This window comes from Eulemur rufifrons, chromosome 4 (genome assembly GCF_041146395.1).
Source record: "Eulemur rufifrons isolate Redbay chromosome 4, OSU_ERuf_1, whole genome shotgun sequence".
Taxonomy (NCBI): domain Eukaryota; kingdom Metazoa; phylum Chordata; class Mammalia; order Primates; family Lemuridae; genus Eulemur; species Eulemur rufifrons.
Window position 1 is genome coordinate 43,618,877 of NC_090986.1, and position 26,472 is coordinate 43,645,348.

At 35.8% G+C, this 26,472-nt stretch overlaps 1 protein-coding gene across 1 annotated transcript in view; it reads right to left on the reverse strand.

Annotated features, from left to right (window-relative positions):
- The window catches only part of PIBF1 (progesterone immunomodulatory binding factor 1), a 190,823-nt gene that overhangs the window by 16,633 nt on the left and 147,718 nt on the right, over nt 1-26,472 (reverse strand). The window contains exons 14-15 of the mRNA XM_069467158.1: nt 26,215-26,345; nt 19,160-19,244 (exon numbers count right to left, since the gene is read on the reverse strand). Coding sequence (XP_069323259.1) covers nt 19,160-19,244; nt 26,215-26,345 — 216 coding nt within the window. The remainder of the gene's footprint in view (nt 1-19,159; nt 19,245-26,214; nt 26,346-26,472) is intronic.

The window sequence follows — 26,472 nt, forward strand, 5'->3', positions numbered from 1 at the left end:
GACACTATTATTAATTGTGTAAACTTAGGCAGCCAACTCTGGTTCAATGAGCTTCAGTTTCCTAATTGATAAATGTATGCTTGCATTACCTTTTTGGATTTTTGCCAGTCTGATAAGTGTTTGGGTATGTTTATTTTACATTTTCTTCTATTGTGAGGTTGAGCAGTTTTTCAAATATTTAAAGGTATTTCCTTTTCTGTTGATATCCTTGGCCCATTTTTCTACTGGGTGAGTGGTCATTTTCTTATATGTTTCAAGGAGCTCTTTACATGATAGGGAAATTAGCCCTGTCTTTAACATGAATGGCAATTTTTTTCCTAGTTTATGTTTTATTTGGCTTTGTTTATGCTTTTTTTTTTTTTTTTTTGCTATGCAGAACTTTTGATTGTGATAAAGCTGAATATGTCAATCTTTTGCAGTCATAGCACATTACAGCCTTGAACTCCAGGGCTCAAGCAATCCTCCCTCCTCAGCCTCATGAGTAGCTGGGACTATAGGTGCATGGCACTGCGCCTAGTCACTCTTTTCTTTTATGGTTTTCTCCATGTTTTCTTCCTACATTTCCCTTAAGTTACTTTCATGGTTTTTCTTTTTTTTCTCCCCAAACATTTAGATCTCTGATCCATTTGAAGTTAACTTGACTTATTGTGAAAGGTATGAATCCAAAATCTTTCTCTCCTGTTGCCCCATAGAAATATTGCTCTATAGAATTGTATTTCTATGGGGCAACACCCCAGGCTGACGCCACGGCACTCTAGCCCGGGGAACAGAGTGAGACTCTGTCTCAAAAAAAAAAAAACATAACATGCAAGAATTAGGAAAACATATTTGTCACTGTAAAATGGAATCCTCTGGTAAGATGAAATCATTTTGAAATCTTCTGGTTTTCCTAACCTGGTTGGTTCTTTTTTTTTGAGACAGAGTGCCGTGGCATCAGCCTAGCTCATAGCAACCTCAAACTCCTGGGCTTGAACGATCCTCCTGCCTCAGCCTCCCGAGTAGCTGGGACTACAGGCATGCGCCACCATGCCCGGCTATTTTTTCTATATATTTTTAGCTGTCCGTATAATTTCTTTCTATTTTTAGTAGAGACGGGGTCTCGCTCTTGCTCAGGCTGGTCTCAAACTCTTGAGCTCAAACGATCCTCCCGCCTCGGCCTCCCAGAGTGCTAGGATTACAGGCGTGAGCCACCGTGCCCAGCCGGTTCCCCACCTTTTGAATCTGCTTTCCTCTTCTATAACTGTCCTTTTCTGATTGGACTGTAGGAGCATTTATTGTATTGTCTAATGATTTGTAAGTACTGCTTACTGTAGAGCAGAGAGCGTGGTTAGATACAGAAAAGAAATCTATGATGTTCAAAGAATGTTTTATGTATGAAGTTCAACTGGATTCTTTTTCTTACACTCCATGGATTGCTCAAAATTATGCCATTTCTCTAGGTTTCAATTTGGACCTCAACTTTCTTACAGATATGTTGTCCCTCCTTTTTAGAGTTTCTGCCTTTTTCTTTCTTCATTGACAGAAACAATACATGCCTTTTTTCTTATTATCTATGATTATCTAGCATCTTAACCAAGCTGTTTGCTGGGGATCAATTTTGTACTGACCACTTTTAAGACTGATACAAAGCTGTTATTCTGAAATTTCTTTTTATTTCACATCTTGGTAAGTTCCATTATTTCTTGTATCCTTTTTCTTTCTCTTTCTTTTGTTATTTGACGATGTACAATTTATTAATTTTCTGAGAGGAGACTGTGAAAGAAAGTATTGTGTTTTGATAGTATTACTTCTCTGTCTTCTAAAATCAAATTTCTGAGACTATAATGCCAACCTGATTCCTTCTTATTTCTTTGTATTTTCTTTCTCTCTTCAATCATCTATATTGTTTAGTATTTCCTTATTTATTTTCATCTTTTTACCTTTGTCTAAGTTTTAGGATGGTTCTTTGACTTTTCCTATATCCTTCTACTGGCATTTTTACTTATAATGGCTTCATGTTTTTTTTTTTTTTTTTTGAGACAGAGTCTCACTCTCTTGCCTGGGCTAGAGTGCCGTGGTGTCAGCCTCGCTCACAGCAACCTCAAACTCCAGGGCTCAAGCAATCTTCCCACCTCAGCCTCCTGGGTAGCTGGGACTACAGGCATGCACCACCATGCCCAGCTAATTTTTTCTATTTTTAGTTGTTTGGCTAATTTATTTCTATTTTTAGTAGAGATGGGGTCTCGCTCTTGCTCAGGCTGGATGATTTTGATTTTAGCAATTTTTGAAAATATCACAAACTTTTTTTGTTGTGATTCTTATTTTATTGAAATACTACTTTCTCAAATCTTTGTGAAGGAATTAATTATAATATCTTGTAAGTTCTTTTCTGCTCCAGAATTTTCCACCCCCTTTTGGGGAAGGAGGTCAGTTTCTCTGTTTATTGTGATTTTTCCCTTTTGTGCTATTATTTTTCTTCTAGTATCTGACAGTTTTTGGCTGTATGTTCCAATTTATAAATGAAGGACCAGTTTACATGTTTTCTTTCTGCTGTTATGGGCCATCTATCTGACTGATACAGTTCAGTACGATCTCTGTATATGTGGACAGGACGATCTGTCTAGCAAGCTTCACTCTAAGGTCCTCTGGCAAAAAGTAAGCTCTCTTCCTACAATGACACAATGTGGAGTGTCCTAACGTGGAGTCCCTTCATTCTGGCAGTTCTGGCCTACTCCTGGAAGATACTCCATTAATTAAGAAAGTCAATTCCAAAAAAATTTTTAAAAAATGCTTGTATTTTAAAATCATAGAAACATTACTTACTCATTATAAAATTCAAATATTGCAAAAGTGCCTCGGCCCAATCCTCTTTTTCTTTTACCACTGGTTTGAGACCTTTAAATACTATTCTATAACCATAGTCTGATTTAGAATAACATTCATTAATTCTGACATGCTTTTATAACAATTTTCAAAAAGATAACAGTTTATATTACAATTCTAGCACACCAAGTACATAAGAAAATTATTGTATTAATAACTACAAGAATGAATGAAACATTCATTAAAATTAACAAATGAAGAATTATATCTGATTGCACAACTGAAACTTAGGATAAAACTGAAACAAACAAAAAAAAGAGACATATTGCAGTATAATAATTACTTTTTAAAAAGGACATTCTTATGACATTTCCAGATGACCAGGATAATGATGACTGCTATTACACAATCTCTATGAGAGAGATAAATTGCTCTCCTGAATCCAAAAGCATGTATCTTGGTTATTTAACATTAATTATTTGCATAGAGTGGTGGCATATTAAAACAGCTCAACTACAGAGCAGCTGCTTAACAGTATTGCATAGTTGATGCCAATAAATTGCTGAAAGTTGTAAACTCTGCAAAGATGTTGGCAAGGGGACACATAGATAGCATTTCTTGATGAAAATAGCTCTGACAACTATAATGCAAACTATGTGCTCCACTGGAGGTTAAATAGAAGTGCTTTTATATAGGAACAACAATGCATCATGACTAACAAGTCAGTAATTCTGTGCATCTCTCTTGCTTGAGGTAATATCAGGTAAAAACCAACCTTGTTTTAGACCAAGTACATACATATTTTGGGTATTTAAACTTCATTTAAAAGGGTATTTTTATAAAGCATTTTATTATGAAATTTTCAAAGATACAGCAAATGGGGAATATAGCAATATCAAGGCCCCAGTTTCCATTGCCCGACTTCAACAGCTATCAACACTTTGGCAATATTGTTTTCTTTAAACAGCTTTATTTCCTATTTCTTTTTTTTTTTTTTTTGAGACAGAGTCTTGCTCTGTTGCCTGGGCTAGAGTGCCGTGGCATCAGTCTAGCTCACAGCAACCTCAAATTCCTGGGCTCAAGCAATCCTTCTGCCTCAGCCTCCCGAGTGGCTGGGACTACAGACATGCGCCACCATGCCCGGCTAATTTTTTTTTTATATATATATTTTTAGCTGTCCAAATCATTTCTTCCTATTTTTAGTAGAGATGGGGTTTCGCTCTTGCACAGGCTGGTCTCAAACTCCTGACCTCGAGTGATCCTCCCGCCTCGGTCTCCCAGAGCTCTAGGATTACAGGTGTGAGCCACCGTGCCCAGCCTAAACAGCTTTATTGAGATATAATTCACATACCATAAAGTTTATCCATTTAAATTGTATAATTCAATGGTTTTTAAAATATTCACAGACATGTGCAACCATTACCATAGTCAAGTTTAAAACATGTTCAGCACCTCAAAAAGAAACCCTGATTGCTGTAGCTATTGCCACCCCTCTATTCTACCATGCCCCCAACCCTCAGCCCTAAGCCACCAGTAATCTACTTTCTATTTCTGTAGACTTCCCAGTTCTAGACATTTCATTTGAACAGAATCATACGTTAACTATGTGGTCTTTAGCGAATGAATTCTTTCATTTAGCATAATGATTCAAAGTTTATCCATGTTGTAGAATGTATCAGTATTTCAGTCCTTTTATGGCAAAATAATATTACACTGCATGTATATACCACATTCATCAGTTGATGGATATTTGGGTTGTTTCTATCTTTTGGCTATTATAAATAATGCTGCTTTAGTAAACATTCATGTATATGTTTTTGGGTGGACATGTTTTAATTTCCCTTCTGTATATACCTAGGAGTGGAACTGCTAGGTTATATGTAACTCTATGTTTAATTGATGAGGAACTGCCAGGATTATTTTGCCAACATTGTTTTATCTATATCTTTACCAGATTTTTGCTTCCTGAAATATTTTAATGCATATTCCAGACCTCAGATCATTTCACTTGTAAATACTTCAGTAGAAAATTTTAACAGACAAAACTAAAAAAGCAAAATGTCATTACCATATTGAACACAATTAAAAATAATTTAAAAGAAAATGTAAATTTAATTCAAAGCCATCCATTCCATATTCTGAGTACTCAATAAGAATATTAAACTACTATCAAAGCAAATTTTTAGCACAGTTTAATATATGATTTTTAAAGAAGTTACCTTGAATGAAATGCCATTACACTCCAAAAAAGTCAAAAACCAGATTTTGTACAGTAAAATTGTTAGAGAATAGTATCAATACTATTTGCAACTGCAAACTGCTGTTTTCTACAGCCCCTCAGCCTCTCCGTCTAAACACTTGCTCCCGTTTGTCAGCTAACCTCACCGTGGGATTGTCTCTTTGCCTCCAAGGAAGTATATAATGTCTTTAGGTCTGGAAGGAGGACAAGAGGGGATAGGAATTAGCATTCACTGAGTATATACAATATGCCAAGCTTCATGTGAAGTTTTTCATGTAATAATTTAATTCTCTCTCAAATACCAAGATGTAGATATTACTTCAATATTGAAGATGAAGAAACTAAGGCTTAGAAGGCTTAAGAAATTTTAACCAAATTCGTTTAGCTACTAAGAAGTGAAACATGCATTTAAATGCAGGTCTTTCTGGGTTCTAAGCTATCATTATTTACACAATAATGCAGATGCCTTCTACCAAGGCCTTCAATACACACAATTTCAGGTTTGGAAGGGATTTTCAAATTATTTAACCCAGCCTCTATATACAGTTAAGAAATCCTCTCTAACCATATGGCCATCTAGCTCAGGCTTGAAAAGTGAAAAATTAGCTATCAATCTAGCTTTTCCTTATTGAACTACAAAACTAAAACAACCCCCCCCAAAAGGATGGGGTCTTGCCATGTTCCTCAGGCTGGTCTCAAACTCCTGGCCTCAAGTGATCCTCCTGAGTAGTTGGGATTTTAGGCTAACTGCCCCCGACTCCCCAAAGCAACACAAAACAAAACATGTCTCTCCTCATAACATCTATCCTTTGGTTTTAATTCCAGCCTTTGGAGACGTGTACAACAAGTCTCTTACTGCCTCTTTTACATGCCTACTTTGAATTTCTTATCTCTCTCTAAGTCTTATCTTCTTTAAACATCCCCATTTCATTCATCTCTCTTATGACTAAAGAATTCTCTTATCATCCTGATTGTTTTCCTTAGATTATCTCCCAGTATTGAAAGAAAGAAGTACAGGCTACAGCAGAGCAGAATAAGGTTTATCTACTTATTCTAATGCATTTAAGATGACATAAACATTTTTGGAGCTTTCTATCTGTGACTGAAAGCTTAAGTGAGAGAGTTCAAGCTTTTACATGAATGATAGCAAATGAGAGACAACTGTGCTTTCAGAGCCTTGGGGACATAACTAATCACCCGAAACATTCTTTCCTGAGCCTGGATATGATCTTAGTGTCATTCTCAACAGTGATCCAGGTGGAATAAGGTAGTCCTAACACACTGAAGTGGGCCCCTGAGTTGAAGTCTACTGCCATTGTTGACTTAAAACAGAAGTGTGGGAACCTTGACTCTGTTGTGATTGGTTTGCTCCGACCCTTTAGCTCATTTCATTACTGAATAACACCTCGGACTTCTGACTACTTGCCCTGCTTTGCCTTCTGGCATTCATGTCATCGTGATGCCTAGCTTTCTGACCAACTACACTGCTTTCCGTTCTGTAACAGTGGTCATCTGGTTGCTGTCTAGTTCCTGGCTGTTACTATTTCAGTATTATCTGACAGTTTTTGATGCATATTCTTGTGAATTTTCAAGAATCGAAATTTTCAAGAAGTCGAATTTTCAATGGACTCCCGATTCTAACTCTATCCTCCACTTAAGCACTGGTTTTCAGAATGTGACTCACTCCCTCACTGCAGTGCCTATACCTTCCCCATGCTGCATTCCTAGCCTTCTTCTCTAAGTGTTCTCCTTGATATGGGATCAATGACCTGTTTCAAACAAAATGTTGCCACTATGGTACCTAACAGAATTATGACTATAATTATCTCATATTATTGTTCATATTTTCTCTTTGCCACCACACGTTTCCAGACTTATTTCATAGCTTTGTAGTTTTTCCTGTGTGTCTCCTTATGTCCTAGAATTGTTTGGTTTGTTATAAGCTCCTACTATTCTAGGAGAGTCACAAAAACACAAGGTTAGAAAGGATAGCAAGAGATCATTTACTTGTTCCTTCCACATAAAAAAAAGGTCAGAGAAGTGTAGTTACTATTTAAAAGGAAACATACCATGAACTTATAAAATGCACATTGGGAAAATACACATTTCATTCTTAAAACAAAACAGAACAAAACCAAGGCTGGGCATGGTGGCTCACACCTGTAATCCAAGCATTTTGGGCAGCCAAGGTGGGAGGATCACTTAAGGCCAGGAGTTCGAGACCAGCCTGAGCAACTTAACAAGACCCCATCTTTACAAAAAATAATTAGCCTGGTATGGTGGCTAATTAAGTCCCAGCTACTCAGACGCTGAGCTAGGAGGATTGCCTGAACCCAGGAGTTCAAGGTAACAGAGTTATGATTACATTACACTGCACTACAGCCTCGGCAACAAAGACCCTGTCTCAAAAAAAACAAACAAACAAACAAACAAAACCAAAAAAAAAAAACAGTTAAAAGGGCATAAATATATATATACACAGATAAAATATTTTTATGATGAGATATTGTATTGCTTCCCAAGACCGAGCTTTACTTTCAGGATACAACAAAGATATTTGTAATTTTAAAGATGATGATGAAAAGATTAAAGAAGAAGCCAAAATACTTATGGAAACCAAACAATTCTGACCTACTTCTATAAGTTCTATACAAGTCCATATAGATATGGTAGTGAACACATTACAATCTAAAAGAAATTCAAGGCTTTTATGCAACTTAAAACTGAGGAAAGGTAACATTCCACAGAATAAATTGAGATTCAGTTGGAAAATTTATGTAACAATATAAAAAAGATATTATTATTACTGTTATACAGGATTGGTAATCATACATAAAGTATCTATGTAAATGCACCATTTTGTATACTCTTATTTTGGTTTTTTTTTTTTTTTTTTTTTTGAGACAGAGTCTCATTTTGTTGCCCCTGGGCGAGCGCCATGGCGTCAGCCTAGCTCACAGCAACCTCAAACTCCTGGGCTCAAGAGATCCTCCTGCCTCAGCCTCCTAAGCAGCTAGGACTACAGGCACCCACCACCAGGTCCGGCTAAAATTTTTTCTATTTTCAGTAGAGACAGGGTCTCGCTCTTGCTCAGCCTGGTCTAGAACTCCTGAGCTCGAGCTATCCTCCCATCTCGATCTCCCAGAGTGCTAGGATTATAGGTGAGAGCCACCGTGCCTGGCTAACACTCTTACTTTGAAAAAATAAACATTCTGAAACTTTATAGGAAAAATAAGACTTACATTGTCTATGTGTTTTAGGTTTTCACTACAATAACTGTCTTTCTTCAAAACACTCATTTACATCCAACAAATTGAAAAAAAAAAACAATTTAACATGAAGAGCACCACTATGATGAGAAATGTATGAATCTAAGGAACAATTATATTATGTCATTAAGTTTGAAATGTTTGATTTCCTTAAGTACTAAGTCTGACATTTCACTTTGACACTTGTTTTATTTTTATTGTGAAGGTACATCCTCAGTCTTTCAAATGCACGGTTTGGCTTGTGATTATCTTAAAAAAATTTTTTTTACAGCAATTTTTGTGAAACCATGGATAAGTCAAAAATTTGTGTTATTTTCAAATATGAGTTCCCCTGTGGAACCAATGTAGTGCATTGTAGCTTGAAACATCAACAAAGTGGGAAGGATGTGACTAATGCACTCATAGTACATTGAGGGTTTGAGAAATTCCATTCTGGTGATTTTAATCTTGAAAATGAGCCACATAGGTGATCTGAGACCAAGGTGGATAATGAGCTGAAAGCTGTAGTGGAAGTGAATCCATCTCAATCTACATGTGAATTAGCAGCAAGGTTTGACGTTACTAGTCCAACAATACTGGACCATTTAAGTCAAATGGGCAAGGTAAAGAAGCTGGATAGATGGGTTCCACATGAATTAATGACTGTCAGAAGAGAAATGGTCTCAAAGCTTGCCTTTTTTTGCAGTCACGACATAAAAGCAAACCATTTCTACACTGTATTGTTACATGTGATGAAAAATGGATTCTTTTTGAAAATCCAAGCATTCAGCACAATAGTTGGATAAAGATGAAGTGCCGAAATATAGTCCAAAACTGAACATTCATTCAGAAAAGCTAATGGTGTGTGTTTGGTGGTCCAGCGCTGGTATTATCCACTACAGCTTCACAAAACCTGGTCACCTGATTACAGCAGATGTCTACTGCAACCAATTGGATGAAATGATGAAGATGCTTGCAATTAAGCAGCTGAGACTGGTCAACAGAGACAGGCCAATTTTCTTGCAAGACAAAGCTCCACCATATGTTGCACAAACAATGCTGCTCAAACTACAGAGGCTGGACTTGGAAACTCTCTGTCATCCACCATATTCACCAGACCTTGCACCAACTGACTACCACTTCTTTCCAGGTTTTGGACCACTTTTTGCAAGGAAAAATATTCAATTCTCAACAAGCTGTGGAAAACGCCTTTCTCAATTTCATCTCCACTCACTCTCCAGGCTTCTTCACTGCTGGCATAAGCAAGCTACTGTTAAGATGGCAAAACTGTGTTGATAGTTTAGGCGCATACTTTGATTAATTGTACCACTTCTGTTTGAGATATAATAGCTACACTTTTTTTTTTTTTTTGTTGAGACAGAGTCTCACTTTGTTGCCCAGGCTAGAGTGAGTGCCGTGGCGTCAGCTTAGCTCATAGCAACCTCAGACTCCTCGGCTTAAGCGATCCTACTGCCTCAGCCTCCCGAGTAGCTGGGACTACAGGCATGCGCCACTATGCCCGGCTAATTTTTTTCTATATAGATTTTTAGTTGTCCATATAATGTCGTTCTATTTTTAGTAGAGACGGGGTCTCGCTCAGGCTGGTCTCGAACTCCTGACCTTGAGCGATCCACCCGCCTCGGCCTCCCAGAGTGCTAGGATTACAGGCGTGAGCCACCGTGCCCGGCCTAATAGCTACACTTTTGATTCAAAATCGGATATTTCATATTTAATGATCTAATTTTTGTTCATTTAAAGACAAATTAACTTACCCACTCAGTGTGTGTGTGTGTGTGTTTTAGTCATGCTGACTGTAAAATTTAACTACATAGGTGTATAAGAAAAACATGTAAAAAGGTATTCTTAAGAAAATTTCAAAACAGTTAAGTATGAACCAAAAAGAATGACACACATATAGAAATATGCAATTTGTTGGAACCCCTTATGAAGTGGATTGCCTAAGGGGCACCTGGGATGCTGGAATGTCCCTGAAATCTTCCGAGAAATCACAAAGAACATATGAGTTAGAATCCGGGAACATAAACATACCATAAAAGAATGATAATTACACTGTGACTTCACTTTTAAGAAACCTAGTTAACTGCAGGGTTTGTTTTCTTTTTGCTAAGTGACATACACTGCCGTAAGAAGCAAGTTATCTGGGATAATTGGAGTTAGTCCAACATTTAGGCAAGTGTGGGGCCTTGAGCATTCTAGCTACTTAGTAAGTAGTGGTTGATTAATTCAGGTTAAATACTAACTGTGGGCCCTAAGAGATGTCATTGGCAGAAATGCTGAATGAGAGGGTAGAAGATAACTCAGGTCTTAGAAACAGATATTTTATATTTCACAAATATATATTATTCCTTAAGGCTTGATAACCATAGAGGTTGCTGTGGCTACAACCACAATGTCCAAGGTTTTAGGTGTAGCTCTGTTCTAGACAAATCTTTCAGACTTGACTTCTTATTACCTACTTTCAGATAGTTCTTTGAAATTGTTCTTGGGCATAGGAGAGTTTCTGTGCTTTTTCTAGCTAAAATGGTATCAGTTGTCATAGTGAAACTTATTTTTTGAGGGGACAGGATAAGGACATATTAAATGCCAGCTTCTAAAGCTTTCTATTTGACAGCTTCTAGTGCAATTATTATTGAAGATTGTAAAGAACCATAATTATTTTAAAATGCAAATGAGGACTTATTATGTGCTAAATATTGTGCTAACAGCTAAAATACAGGACAGGTGCAGTGGCTCACGCTTGTGCCTGTAATCCTAGCACTTTGGGAGACCTGGCAGGGAGGATTCCTTAAGGCCAGGAGTTGAAGACCAGCCTGGGCAACATAGTAAGACCCCCATCTCTGCCAAAAAAAAAAAAAAAAAAAAAAAAAAATTAGCCAGGTGCAGTAGTGCACATCTGTAGTCCCAGCTACTTGGGATGCTGTGAAATGAGTTTCCTTTGAGCCTGGGTATTGGAGTTTGCAGTGAGCTGTGATGACACTGCTGCACTCTAGCCTGGGAAACAGAGCAAGACCCTGTCTGAAAACATAAAAGCCAAGATATAAAGAATTTAGCATTCTAATGCGCAAGATGGATACATTGTAGTATGATATATAGTGACATGAACATTAATAGAAACATTTTAAAAGTTATAGGAATGAGGTAGAAAAAGGTAAGCTTTTCTTTGTTGAGTTAGAGAGAGCTTCAAAGAATAAATAATATTGAACTGACCCTTGAAATGGAAAAGAAAGAGGAAAGGAACTACATTCGTGGAGTTACTGTTACATGCCAGGAACATTACTACATTATTTAAACCCCATACAACCTTGCAAAGTAGATATTACCTCGATTTATAGACCAAAAACTGAGTTTAGAGGGGTGAAATTATTGTCCCAAGAATCCATTGCTATTAAGTAGCAGAGCTGGGATATGAACCCAAGTCTTGTCTGTCTGCTGGCTTTTTCTACAGTATTTCAAAATGTAGAAGATACGAAGAATATACAGGTGATTCCAGCCTTACAATTAATGAGAAAGCTGAACATGTATGTATATATGTACATACAGTAGAAGGTAGAATGTAATTCTGGATCAATCCAGTTGTTCATCTTCTCTATGTTTACCACCTAGGATACAGAGTGCTGCTGAAGAAAAATTACACAGAATGATACTACTATAAATATATAACATTTCAACTTGGCAATTCTTTTGTGTACTCACTCATTTATTACATACCTACTTCAATCTTTCTACTCTTCAAAATGGAAAAGGTAAATACTCTGGTCTAAAGCTAGATCCCATCACTTTGCTAAGGATCTCCTTTCCTAACACTTTTGCTCAATCGATTATCCCGTCTCTTTTACACTTTCAATGTCTTTGTATCTGACTTCTTCCTATCACCATTTAAACTGGATAATGTCTAACTTTGGGAGCTAAAAGCTCTTGATCTCATGGCCCCTCCTTGATCATCCTATATTTTCTTATTCAAATATCTTAAGAGTTGCCTATTTTTCCTGTGACTACTTTTCAACTTCTTTTTTTTTTTTTTTGAGACAGAGTCTCACTGTGTTCCCCAGGCTAGAGTGAGTGCCGTGGCGTCAGCCTAGCTCACAGCAACCTCAAACTCCTGAGCTCAAGCGATCCTCCTGTCTCAGCCTCCCGAGTAGCTGGGACTACAGGCATGCGCCACCATGCCCGGCTAATTTTTTCTATATATATTTTTAGCTGTCCATATAATTTCTTTCTATTTTTAGTAGAGATGGGGTCTCGCTCTTGCTCAGGCTGGTCTCGAACTCCTGAGCTCAAACGATCCGCCCACCTCGGCCTCCCAGAGTGCTAGGATTACAGGCGTGAGCCACCGCTCCCGGCCTACTTTTCAACTTCTAATTGATTTATCAATTCACTGCAATCTGTCTTTTAGCGCCACTGAAATTGCTTTAGCATTTTATTAAATCCAATTGACACGTCCTTTTTTATCGTTTGGCTAGACCTCTTGACAGCATATGCCACTGCTGACAATTCCCTCCCTTCTGCATGTTCCTCCTGGGCTTCACTGACTCTACTCTCTTCTAGATGTTCCTCCCATCTCTGGTTACTCTTCACTCTTCCTTGCATAAGCACTTTTTCTCATGCTCATTCCTTAAATGGTGATGCTCTTTAAGATTCTGTCATAGGCCTTTTCCTATGTTCACTCTCTATATTCTCACTAGTTGCATTTAATTTATTTCCATGTAAAGTACCATCTTTATGTTGTGACTCTCAAATCTCTATTTCTACGCAAATTCTCTTTCTCGGGCTAAAGAATCTAAATTTTTAACTCTCTACTGGATATATCTACTAAGATATTTTCTTGAGCTTTTCTTCCCCAAACCTATTCCTCCTATATTCTTTGTAGCAGCATGACAGACCTGCCATAAACACAAGCCAAAACCCGGGCACCAATTCTCATTCCTCCTCTCTTTATCAGTCCCTAAACTGAATCAATCACGAAGCCCTGTGATTCTGCTTCTTAAATAGCTTTCAAATTGGTCCATTTTTGTCTCATGCCATCACACGGGTCTAGTTCAAGACATCACCATCACTCACTGTAATACTGGAATAGCTTCCTCAGTGAGGTTCTTACCACGGCCTCTGATACTGCACCAAGAACCACGAGAAAGGGGCTTCTATATCAGCTTCTCAAAATTGAGCTCAGTATTCTGTTGGACATTTGGCTAATTAAAGATACTTTTCCTATTCTCAAAAGCTTATATTCTAAGAACACATGGACCAAATATGTACAAAGAAAAGCAGAATGAGAATTTCCAAAGGTGATCAGTAAATCTCATTTCATTAAGGGAAAGGTAAGTGGATAATAATGGAAGAAAAGTAAAGGCAATTAATGAAGACTCCTGAGAGCTAAGCTCAAGAAGCCATTCTAAGAAATCACATTTCTTATACTAAAAATCTTTTCAAACTGAATATTTTATTTGAAGCCCTGCTACTGTTTTCTAAGAGTGAGATCATATCAGTTGATCTTTTCCTTTTACCTCTTTTTTAATCTAATTAAATGAGGTTTATGTTTTATTTATACCTAAGAGGCCTGAATCTTAGTAAAAGTGAAGACATTCAAGAGTAAGACAGATTACAACCCACTTAAAAGGAAACAGAAAAAATTATTCTGAGGTACCAAAAGTGAAAGAGAGAAAAAAAAAGATGATAACACCTGGATAAGACATTCATCTCCGAGTTTTCTGGTAACTAAGACAAAAAGGAAATATATTAAATTATAAAGTTTTCATTTTTTGACAAAAAGAAAGAAGGATATTACTTAATCTACAGAGGCAAAAAATTTTTTGCAACTAATTTAAGCAATAATTCATCATGAGATTTTTTTTCTAAATGGGACTAAAGAGAAAGAATATTAGCTTTTTTTCTAGACAAAAAAATTGAATTTACTTTTTGACAGTATGTAATCATGGTTGAGTTATTTAACTCTTATCAGCATCAGTTTCATCTGTAATAATGGAGACAATGATATTTATCAGTGGATAGGAGTAAAGATTAAGTTATGTAATAAATGTGGAAACACTTAGTAGACTGCCTTAAATAGTTTTACAAAACAAAGAGAGATCATACCAGACTTTGTTTTCATCTTCTACAAAATCAGAGGGCATGATATCAAATTGTGCCTTAATAAAAAGAATTTTGTGAAAAGACATATTTTGCTTTTTCCCCATTACTCTGCTTTACGGAGGTTTCACTGAATACAGGGACAAAACTTGGGGAATTTAGAATGGAGAGGTATGGACAGATATGAGATCTCAATTCAATTTATGATCACAGTTTTTACTTAGTATGCATTGTGCAAATCCTTCAACCTAATAATGTATTTACCCAACCCACCTGAACTTCGTGGTCTGAAAAGGTAACCTAAAATATGCTATTTTTCTCTACATGTACACTTTCTTCACATTTTTATATCATTTGAAAATAATTAGACTAATTTTTTTCTAAAAAAAGGTTGAAACTAAAAATCACCTAATACATCACTCTTAATCCTCAAAACACACAACTGTTTTTTTGAATATATAAATACTAAAAATTTATAGCAGAAGACGTCAATCCTGGAAACCTTTACACCACAGCTGAACTCCTAACATGAGAAGAGACAGTTTTCAGCTGCTTTTTTTTTTTTTTGGAGACAGCGTCTCACTCTTGTTGCCTGGGATAGAGTGCAGTGGCATCATCATAGCTCACTGTAACCTCAAATTCCTGGGCTCAAGCGATCTTCTTGCCTCAGCCTCTTGAGTAGCTGGGACTATAGGCGTGCACCACCACGCTTGGCTAATTTTTTCTGTTTTTGGTAGGGACGGGCTCTCACTCTTGCTTGGGCTGCTCTTGAATTCCTGACCTCAAGTGATCCTCCCGCCTCAGCCTCCCAGAGTGCTAGGATTATAGGCATGAGCCACCACGCCCGGCCAAGCTAATATTTTTGAGCTAACACTAATGCAGAAAATGAAAGCTCTCTGTGGCCATGCCCCAAATGTTTTAGAACTGTCAGCCTAGAACTGTCTACTTGTTTTCTTTTTTCATTTTACTCATATTTTAGAGCTAGGTAAATGAGTTGGTGATCTTATTTCATATTACATGAACATACACAGCCTAATCAGAAACAGGTAACACTGCTTATAAAGTTCAAGCTAGAGCTGTCCAATGCAAAAAATAAAACGAGAAACCTTAAAATGTTCATTTGGTCTCTTTTTGAGTCACTAATTTAAACTGTCAAAATTTAGCTGATTAAAATCATATTCATATTAGATAATTTTCCCGAAGTCTTGACTAGGTTAAGTCAAACTGGTAGCCTGGGGTGCAAACTGTAAGGAGACAGTGGCTCTCAGGTGCCAACCATGTACTTTGTAGTGCATTGAGAGTGGGCACCTCCTCACATTTTGTGCCATAGGTACATTGCTGAATTATTATTATCCAATTATTATCTAGAAGCTATTCTGAGCACACGGTCCTCAGAGCAATAAAAGTGAACAAATAGATTCTGCAGACCCTCTGTTTTATCAGGTAAATGTTCAAGTGAATGGCCAGGCACTTCCAGGGGTCACCAGCTGTTCTCTTTCCATAGGAGCAGTTTACACAGGCCCTTTGCATCTGCATACATTATGCAAGTCGGTATTAAATGGGTTCTTAGAAAAAGATTAAAAACTTGTATCAGATTTGTTTTACTAAGCTTTAATTTTTACTTTGCTTTGAAAAGAAAAAAAATTCCTTTTCTTTAGATGTTTGGCATTATGAAAAACCACAATGTTGAATTATTAAAATATAATTGCCCAAATGAAGATATACTGTCAAATACATAAAAATAAACTGACAATTATTTAATTAGATATGCATCCATACAAATTTCATTGATGCCATGCAGCAGTAGGCAATTTATGAGTAGTTTCATCTTGCTAGTATTTAATTTTCATGCTTAAACATATTTTCTTTTCAACTCACTAAGTAAAGCTTTTTATTTTTATTTGGATTCATGAATAAGGTGATTCCAAGTATGATATAAAATGTACAAATTAAAATCACTCATATATTTTTTACAGTCTAGCATAATCCTTTAAAATCAAATGAGAATTGCCATTCTAAAAAAAACTTATGTTAGCTTTTTATAAAAATATAGTTGATATGACAGAATAGTCATATGTAGTTACCCTCTGTTACATATTCAATTTCAAAAACATTTGTGAAAATTCCATATAGTGAATGGATCAGGCTTCCACAGCAAAGAAACAATTATTTGAAGGCAGATTCCTAGGACATAAGTGATGGTAGTAGTGATGGTTAATGCCTGGAATGTCAGAAGAAAGAATAAATATCTTCAGAGAAGCTTTTTCTAGCTCTGTAACCTGTTGATAGATTGATTTATCTAACTAAAAGTTATCCTTAAAATCTAGTTCAGGGACACCTTATTATCCCTTTCACCCATCACATAAAAGACACCTTAAGAGAACTCACTCCAAAAGCCATTTCTAAAATAAAGACAATTCCTCTGATACCAACTCTAGGATATGCACCTTTGAACTGCTTCCAGTAATAGTCCCTAGTTCATCTGTCTCAGTAATATTCCTCCAGTAATTTCTTTCCAAACATCTGGTACACCTTACCTTTCCCAGACTAGGAAACAATGTTTTTAGGATACTTATAAACTATTGATCTATTTTGTATATATCTTTCTCTATTATCATAGAATAACAAAATGGTAAAAAGATGGCTAAGATGAAACAGTGATATAGTTCAGTAGAAACAAATGCTTTGGATTAAAAAACTATGTCTTAGCTGGGTGTCGTGCCATGCACCTGTAGTACCAGATACTTGGGAGGCTGAAGCAAGAGGATCTCTTGAGCCCAGGAGTTTGAGGTTGCTGTGAGCTACAATGATGCCACTGCACTGTATCCAGGAAGACAAAGTGAAACTCTGTCTCAAAAACAAACAAACAAACAAACAAACAATCCCCAAACTAGGCTTAACAACATTCTGTTGTCGAAAATGTAGAGCAACTGGAACATTCATTCATTGCGGGTAGGAATGCAAAAGTATACTCATTTTGGAAAAATTTGGCAGTTTCTTATAAAGTTAAGCATATACTTACCATACAACCAAGTAATCGTGCTTCTGGGTATTTATCCAAGAGAAATGAAAACACAAACCTGTACACAATTGTTTACAGCTGCTTTATTTAGAGATGTCCCCAAATGGAGACAGCTTAAATACTCATCAGCTGGTGAATGGATTAATAAACTGTGGTACATTTATATAATGGATTATTACTTAGCAATAAAAGGGCACAAATGATTAATATTTGCAACAATATGGATGAATCTCAAATGCGTTATCATTAAGTGAGAAAAGCCAGACTCAAAAGGCTACATTCTGATAATTCCATTTATCTGGCATTCTGTAAAAGGTAAAACTATAAGTACAGAAAATAGATCAGTGGTTGTTATGGCTGGGGGTTGAGGAAAAGGTTCAAACACAAAGGAAGCATGAGGGAATTTTTGGGGTTGATGGAAATATTCTACATATTGACTGTGGTGGTGCTTGCACAACTGTCTGCATTTGTCAAAAATCACCAAAATGTATGCTGGAAAGGGTGAATTTTACTGTTTGTACATTATACCTCAATAAATCTGGCTTAAAAACCAAAATAAAACTGGGCTTATCCCTCAGATACTAACTGTTCACGGCAAGCCACTTAAGACTCATTTCTCCTTCTACCAAATGGGGATTATATTTACTGTAACATAATTTTGGTGAAGAACAAATGAAAAAATAAAAGAACTTTATGAACTTTAAAGTTCAGCACAAATATTGTATACTAGGCACTGGGCATACAATGATAAATAAGAGAGGAGTGCATTTATTTTTTATTTTTTTTATTTTTTTTTTTGGGACAGAGTCTCGCTTTGTTGCCCTGGCTAGAGTGAGTGCCGTGGCGTCAGCCTAGCTCACAGCAACCTCAAACTCCTGGGCTTAAGCAATCCTACTGCCTCAGCCTCCCGGGTAGCTGGGACTACAGGCATGCGCCACCATGCCCGGCTAATTTTTTCTATATATATATTTTAGTTGGCCAGATAATTTCTTTCTATTTTTTAGTAGAGACGGGGTCTCGCTCTTGCTCAGGCTGGTCTCGACCTCCTGACCTTGAGCCATCCACCTGCCTCAGCCTCCCAGAGTGCTAGGATTACAGGTGTGAGCCACCGCGCCTGGCCGAGAGGAGTACATTAAAGACATTTACTGTCGAGTGGTAGACTGAGATAAAACAGGTAATTATTAAATAATGTGGAAAGTCAGTGACAGAGATATGAACAAAGCAATACTAGTTGATAAGAAGGGGCATTCTAAGAGTAAGAAGTCTAAGAAGTATATTACAAGTTGAATAAAAGGGCCAGATCACAGTCAGATGTAAATGTGAGATGCCATTAATGCACATGGACAACTGCGATTCAATAATTTTAACTTGATATGAATTTTGAAAAAGCCTAAAGTTTTGGAAAAGCTATTACCTTAGGTGAAATCACTCAGAAACAGAAAGGCAAATACTGCATGTTTTCACTTATAAGTGGGAGCTAAATAATGTGTACACATGGACATAGAGAGTGGAATAACAGACATTAGAGACTTGGAAGGGTGAGAGGTGGGGAAGGTTGCGGGAGCGTTAAAAATTACTTAATAGGTACAATGAGCACTATTCAGGTGATGGTTATACTAAAAGCCCAGACTTCACATATACGCACTGTATCCATATAACAAAACTGTACTTGTACCTCCTAAATGTATAAAACTAAAAAAAAAGCCCAAAATGGTAAATATTGTGACAAAATGGAAAAAGTACCTCACGATGATTTAAAAGTTGTTCTAAATCTAGTGCCATTTGATTCTTCGTCTGCAGTAAAGCTGACTTTTCTTTATTTAAATTGCTGAAAAGAAAGTTTAAAAAGCCATCATGTTAATGTAAATTTAGTTAATGAATAGTAAATAGCAAAAGAGTTAACATAAATCCAATGGTGTGAATTAAAGACAAATTAAATTTATAGTCCATAAAGATACCAGAGCAAGCTACTTTGTCAGAAGACTTTCTCTTTCTCTTTTTCTTTCTTTCTTTCTTTTTTTTTTTTTTTAAGAGATGGGGTCTTGCAATGTTGCCCAGTGGCTAGTCACAGGCAAGATCACAGCATACTACAGCCTCGATCTCCCAGGTTCAAGTGATCCTCCTGTCTCACCCCCTGGAGTAACTGGGACTACAGGTGTGTGCCACCATGCCCATGTATTTTTGTTTTCTTTTTTGAGATAGGATCTTGCTTTGTCACCCAGGCTGGAGTGCAGTGGCAGGGTCATAGCTCACTGCAGCCTTGAACTCCTGGGATCAATCAAGCGATCCTTCTGCCTCAGCCTGCCAAATAGCTGGGACTATAGGCGTGCACCACCATATCCAGCTAATTTTTCTTATTTTTTGTAGAGACAGGGTCTCGCTATGTCACCCAGGCTGGTCTTGAATTCCTGGTCTCAAGCAATCCTGCTGCCTTGGCCTCCCAAAGTGCTGGGATTACCGCGTAATCAGCGGTAATTATCAGCGTAAGCCACCATGCTCAACCTGTTTGTCTTTTAATAATTATTTGATAACGCAACTGAGATGTTTTCTGAGAATACCTTCCTGCCTAGTATGGGCATTAAAATTAATGTTTTAGAGATGACTATTTACTCCTGAAATGTAAAAAGATGAAGTGGGACTTATATAAAAGGTACAAAGAAAATATATATGGGCAAAATATTATAACACAAGATATTAGAAGTCAAATTAAAACATTTATCCTTAAAACTGAAAGTAGTATTTTATAATTTACCACATACTAAATTACCAGGCATATAATTGAGTTAGGTAAATGAATCAGATATTCAGTCTGTGATAAACCTGGAAAAAGAATTCTTAATTCAATATTCAATTTCTAAGTTGGCACTGTGAATTTCCCTTTGATATAACCTATTTGCTGATAAGAGAGGGTGAGAAGCCATCTTATGAGCCAGCCTGACTATAAAGACATATTAATATTTCAAAAGAGACATATTTGGGGCTTCTCTTATTACTGTCTATAATTTTATTATTCAATGTATAGAAGTTAAGTAGAACAATTAAATGAAATATTCTTCTAATGCTACTAGATGAATCTACTCAACCAGTACCTATAACAAGAATTAAAAGCAATGAGTTGAAGCTGAGCTGAAGCAACATAATTCCTCCAATGTTGAGACAAACTTTGTGAGGGTAAAACTAATGAGAATTGTTTTGCTGAATATAAGATAGTTTTAAGTTATACTTTAAGAAAATTGAAAGCCACCAATTTTTAAAATATTAGGCAGAAGCTTTTTTATAAATTCAAGGAGTAGTAGTAGTAGACATTCTGGAGGAACTGGTAATTCCAAGGATTTAAGAGGAAAAGCCCACCTTCTCCTCCTTGTTAGTGACAAATTCTCCAGGAAGCATCACAGCTTATGCTCTGAGAAGACAGACTAGATGCAATTTTGACTTCTGTTTCTAGCTGTGCCACTGACTTAACTGTGGTATAACACAACACACACCACCCCACTGAATCTTAGTTTTCCTATCTGTAAAAGTGGAAAATAATACTCATGTATGTCAAAGGGATATGTGAATTATCTAATGAATGATTTCATAAAGCACTGAACACATAAAACTCTATATAGAGTATTACTAATTTAGATGAAAAACAGGCATCAGAGGAAAACAGTAATTAAACGCCCATAAAGGTAAGTAGCTTAGCAGAAAAACAAACTGACTTTTGGAGTTAGGCGCCAAAGATCCTACAGAGCAGAGGAGTTGAAAAGAACAAAATGGTATAAAGGAAACTGAGTGCCATGTTCTGCCAGAGTCTCCAAAGCATGGTAAGGATCAGATGTTTCTGTAACTCTAGAATTCTAATCTATCTTTAGCTGGAATCACTTTCAAGACAAATTATTTTTCAAAATTAAATATCCAGTAAACAGGACTAGGGATTTTCAAGGGACACATACATATCTATATTCATATACATGTACACATACACACAGTATATAAACATACATTCAGTGTATACCCACATGTATGCATACACACGCATGTTCTCTCTCTGTCTCAAATACCAACAAGCCCATTAAATAAAATATAGTGTAATAGGAATGGAATGTTGTGGTAATTAAAGGATTTTGACTGGATAATTCTTTAGAAATGTTTTATATGCTTTAACTTTTCAAGAATAAAGTAAATATTCTATAATTAAATAGCAAAAACATCCATATAACATGTAATAAAAGGTACGTGGATAAACTGGTTTACAGAGACAATTCTGTGTTTTGCAGTTGCTTTATAGACAACTCTGTTGTTTCTATAAGACATCAATGTATCACAAACAATATGAACTCCCCAGATAATATTTCTGTGATTAGAATATCTGAGTATACATTTTCAAAGTCCTATTCTTCTTTATAATATACTGGAACCACAAGGGAGACCACCTTTAACACATGGGTCTCTAAAACTCAATATGATGATTATTATAGTCACTGTACTTCTAGTACGTATGTATTACTCAATAGAGAAGTTTAATCTTCGTAAGACATATTTCATAACAGTGGAAACTTACCTTTAAAAATACAAAGCTTCCACTAGTGACTCATAAAACAACTACAAAACAAATCTCCTTATAAGCACATCTATCTTGAATGGTATATTACACCCGTAATTGTCCAATTCACTGTTAATTATTACTCAGAAATTCATGTTTATGGTTCTGTTTCACCTGCTATATGAAAACATATTCCTGATATATTTATTGTTCCTTAACTTCCTGGATCAATATACTGTGGTTTAGCCTTGTAAGAGAAGTTGACGATGTAGTTGACAATTTAGTCTTCTTTAAGAATAAATTGAGAACTGACAACAGGGAAAGAAAATTTATGCTAATTATTCTCTTTCCATGCTTCCTTTAGTTCTGAGGTAGAGATCAAACTATATTAACCAGGCTGTCTCTTGTGGCTTGGTGGAGGAGAGTTAACAGCACTCCTTTTAGAATGGATTATTGCTTTAATAGTAGGGGAATTTAAAGCAGTGAATAGCGACATCTCAAATGTTAGCTTTTAACATGTTTATAACAATTTCATTTTAGTGCATATTTACTCTAACCTTTCTAGAAATTGAATATATTGTATAAATAGCTAATTTTTCAAGGGGTGAGTGTGGTACAGTGGTATTGTTTCATTTTCTAAGAAAAGTATAAAATGATTCAGTTCTTTAAAGAGCTTTTATTATATAAGCTAGAAAAACATTTAAAAATAATCAATTGGTATAAATATATTTACAATTAAAATCAACACACGGCTGGGCGAGGCGGCTCATGCCTGTAATCCCAGCACTCTGGAAGGCCCAGGTGGGAGGATCACTTGAGGTCAGGAGTTCGAGACCAGCCCGAGCAAGAGTGAGACCCCATCTCTACTAAAAACAGAAAAAAATTAGCCGGTGTGGTGGTGTGCGCCTGTAGTTCTAGCTACTCAGGAGGCTGAGGCAGGAGGCTCACTTGAGCCCAGGAGTTTGAGGCTGCAGTGAGCTACTATGATGCCACTGCAGTCTAGCCTGGGAGACAGAGTGAGACTTTGTCTCAAAAAAAAAGAGAAAAAAAAAAAAAAAAAAAAAGAAAAAAAATCAACACACAGAAAAGAGGAATAGGAATTTCCATATTTATTTTCCTATTTATGTTTCCTAAGGAACATATAACTTAATAATCTTTTTAGATAGGCCATCTAATGTTTAAATTTCAAATTACTAAAGGACAAGGGGCGGGGAAGTAACATTTACTGAGTTTCTCCTATGTGCCAGAAGCTTATGTATGTTCCTAATTTAATTTTTACTACTCCTTGAGGTTCACATTAATATCTATATTTTACAGACATACTTACCATGAGAAGAGAAATCACTTGATGTGCATTCAAAGCCCAGGATAATTTCAGTATAGGATTTGAAATGCCATCCATTCAGCGGAGGGGTGAAGGAATGTGGGTATGTAGAATTGTGAGTATACAAAACTGTGTTCTATCCTACTGTATCTAACTTGTTGGCTGAGCTGACTTTAAAAAAATTTTTTTAATCATTTTTTACTTTTTAGAGACGGGGTCTTGCTAAGTAAGCCAGGATGGTGTTGAACTCCTGGGCTCAAATGATCCTCCTGCCTCAGCCTCCTGAGTAGCTGGGATTACAGGTGCATGCCTCTGTGCCTAGTGTTTGAGCTGACTTTTTTTATGGCATCCTCACATCACGTCATTTCATCATTTCATTCATGTAACCAGGGTACACTTACAGCAGCATCTCAAATACCGTAATTAAAGTGTGGAAAGCACCTTAATTTTTCACATTAGAAGGTAGTTGCTTCAATTAAGAATAAGATTTCACATCCTGTGAAATATGAGTTCAGATTCTACTAAAATATCATATAATAAGTTTATGAAACAATGTTAAGGACTCATGTTTAGTATAAAATTTTTTTGCTAGTTAGTTCCATAATTGGCATAGCTTTTATGATTTCTGTTGTGTTATTCAAGGAGTCTTAATTTTTGTCCAAATTCAACATATTTTGAGAATGTTATTTCTCATTTTTAAGATAATTTTTAACATAAAATTTGTTAAATGTAGGATTAGTACTAAAAATAGCAAACATTTACTGAACATTTGCAATGTTTAAGTAGTATGCTATGTATATGAGAAAGATTATGTCATATATCCTCAGAACAACCATATCAATTAGGTACTGTTAGCACCACTCTCATTTCACATTTGAGGAAACTGGCTGTGCTATCTAATACCAAGGCCATTAGCTGCAGTGGCAATTAAAATTAAAATTAATTTAAATAAAACAAGAAATTTAGTTCCTCAATAACACAAGTACATTTTAAATGCTCAACAGTCACATGTGGTTAGCAAGTGGCTACCACACTGGACAGCACAGATATGGAATATTTTTATCATTACAGTTCTATCAGACAACGGAGGTTTAGAGAGTTTAAATGTATTTTGCCCAGTTCAAAAGTAAGTACTGAGCTGGATTTGAAAACCCCCTTTTAAAAAAACAACTTTATTACAGAATATTTCAAAAGAGAGAAAATATGACAACCCCCCATGTATCTTTGTTATTCAGCTTCAACAATTCCCAACTTGTGATGGCCTTACTTTTAACCACTCTGATACACTATTTTTTTTGCTTCTCTTCCTTAATTATATTAGTTAATGAAAAATTATCCCTTATTCAGCATAAAACATAGGGAGGCAGTATAACATAATGGTTAAGAGTACAGAATTAGAAAGCAGACAGATATAGATTCAACTTTTGGCTCTATTACAAAATGCTGGATGTTCTCAGAGGACAAAGTCACTTAATTTCTCTAGGGCTGAGTTTGTTCATCTTTATAATTTTCTCCTTTAGCTAGCTATTATTTTTCTCTATATTAAACATTTTCAGCTACCTTAATTCTTAGTAAAATATATATGCAAATTTATTTAGAGGTAACAATGAAAGAAGCAATTTTTTTCTCAGGCCTTTTATATAAATCATACTTCCCCCAAGATTATAAAGGCTATTATAAAAATTTCAAATATAACAGAAATGTATAACATAGGAGGAAAAAGTTCTCTTTGGGGTTCCTTCCTCAATTTCCCTAAGATAACCAGGTATCCAGTGAATGATGAAAGACATAATTTCTCTTGTCCTCAAGAACTATTAATTTATTAATGTTGGTTATGTATATAAACATACAAATTACATAAATATAATTTTTAACTTTAAAATGATCTAGAAGTAAATTATCATTTCCTTTGGTATTTAAACTATAAATGTGATTTAAAATTATTTAAATAAATCATCACAAAATTAATACCAGGAATAAAGTTCTGGACCGATTATTTTGGTGGGTGGAAATGAGAGAAGGTAATTATTCCGATTATCAAAAAGAACACTCATATTTTGGACTTAATTACCAAGTTTTATATTTTTGTTTGCATACCTTAGGAAGCCTGGATTTAATAACTATCTTCTCCTTATTGTTTTCCAATTCCTTGATTTAACTATTTTTATTTCTACCAAATTTTCTGCTTCCACATTTATGACAAGTTAATAATTTATCCATAAAAATTTAAATTATTCTAATAATCTTAAAATCTAATAACTAAGCCACCTAACTAACCATCTATCCATGAGTTAAAATCTTTTCCTATACATATGTCACCGTTTTATTTTAGTTAAAAAAGCTAAAATGATCATATAGACGAACAGGTAAAGAATTTGAATGACGACTAAATGGAGCAAGTCTTTTGGATAAGGTCTCATACAAAAACAATTTCAAACTAAGGAAGTGAAAAGAATTTATTTATTTACATTGAGGCAATTCATGGGTTACTTCATGTAAAGGCTCAGGAGAAGAAAAGGCTAAAAATTCCTCGGCAAAGTCAACATGAATCTAAGTAAATACGCATCTTTTTGTGTTTAAAAAGTCATTTTAACTCCACAAATGGCACATGGTTATATTCTACCTCTCCCTTTGGTTGAGCTATATCCCACTAAAGAATTCTAGGGGAACAAGGACTAGATAGCCTTTGTGTCCCCTAGGGTAGACTGTTATGTTAATAAGTGCAGCATTGTTATGTCTATACTAAAACTTCCTATCTTAGGTGGAATGTGAACAACTGATGTGATGTGACCTTGGTTTTTCTAAGCGAAGTTTAATATTCATTACATTTAAGACCACCTTCATTATTTAAATTTTTTCCTCACAATTTACAACCCGAATTTATCTAAGCAGCATTATGTATACAATGTCTTTATTATTCAAATAAAAGATTTGTAGATGGTTTACCTGACATCTTTCTCAAGTTGTGAAATACACTCCGTCAATAAATCAATCTTAGAATCTCTCTGACGCACTGATTCAACGAGGTATCTGTAAGGCTGCTGCGTCTGGTTTAGTAGCGAATTGGCCTTGTCAAGCTAAAAAAACATAGGTTTCATCAAAATCTAGAAAATCTGATAACAAACTAAAATCATTCAAAGTGCACATATTATAAAGTATACAAATTCCTTCTACATGAAGTATTCTGAAAAGCTTTTCCTGTGT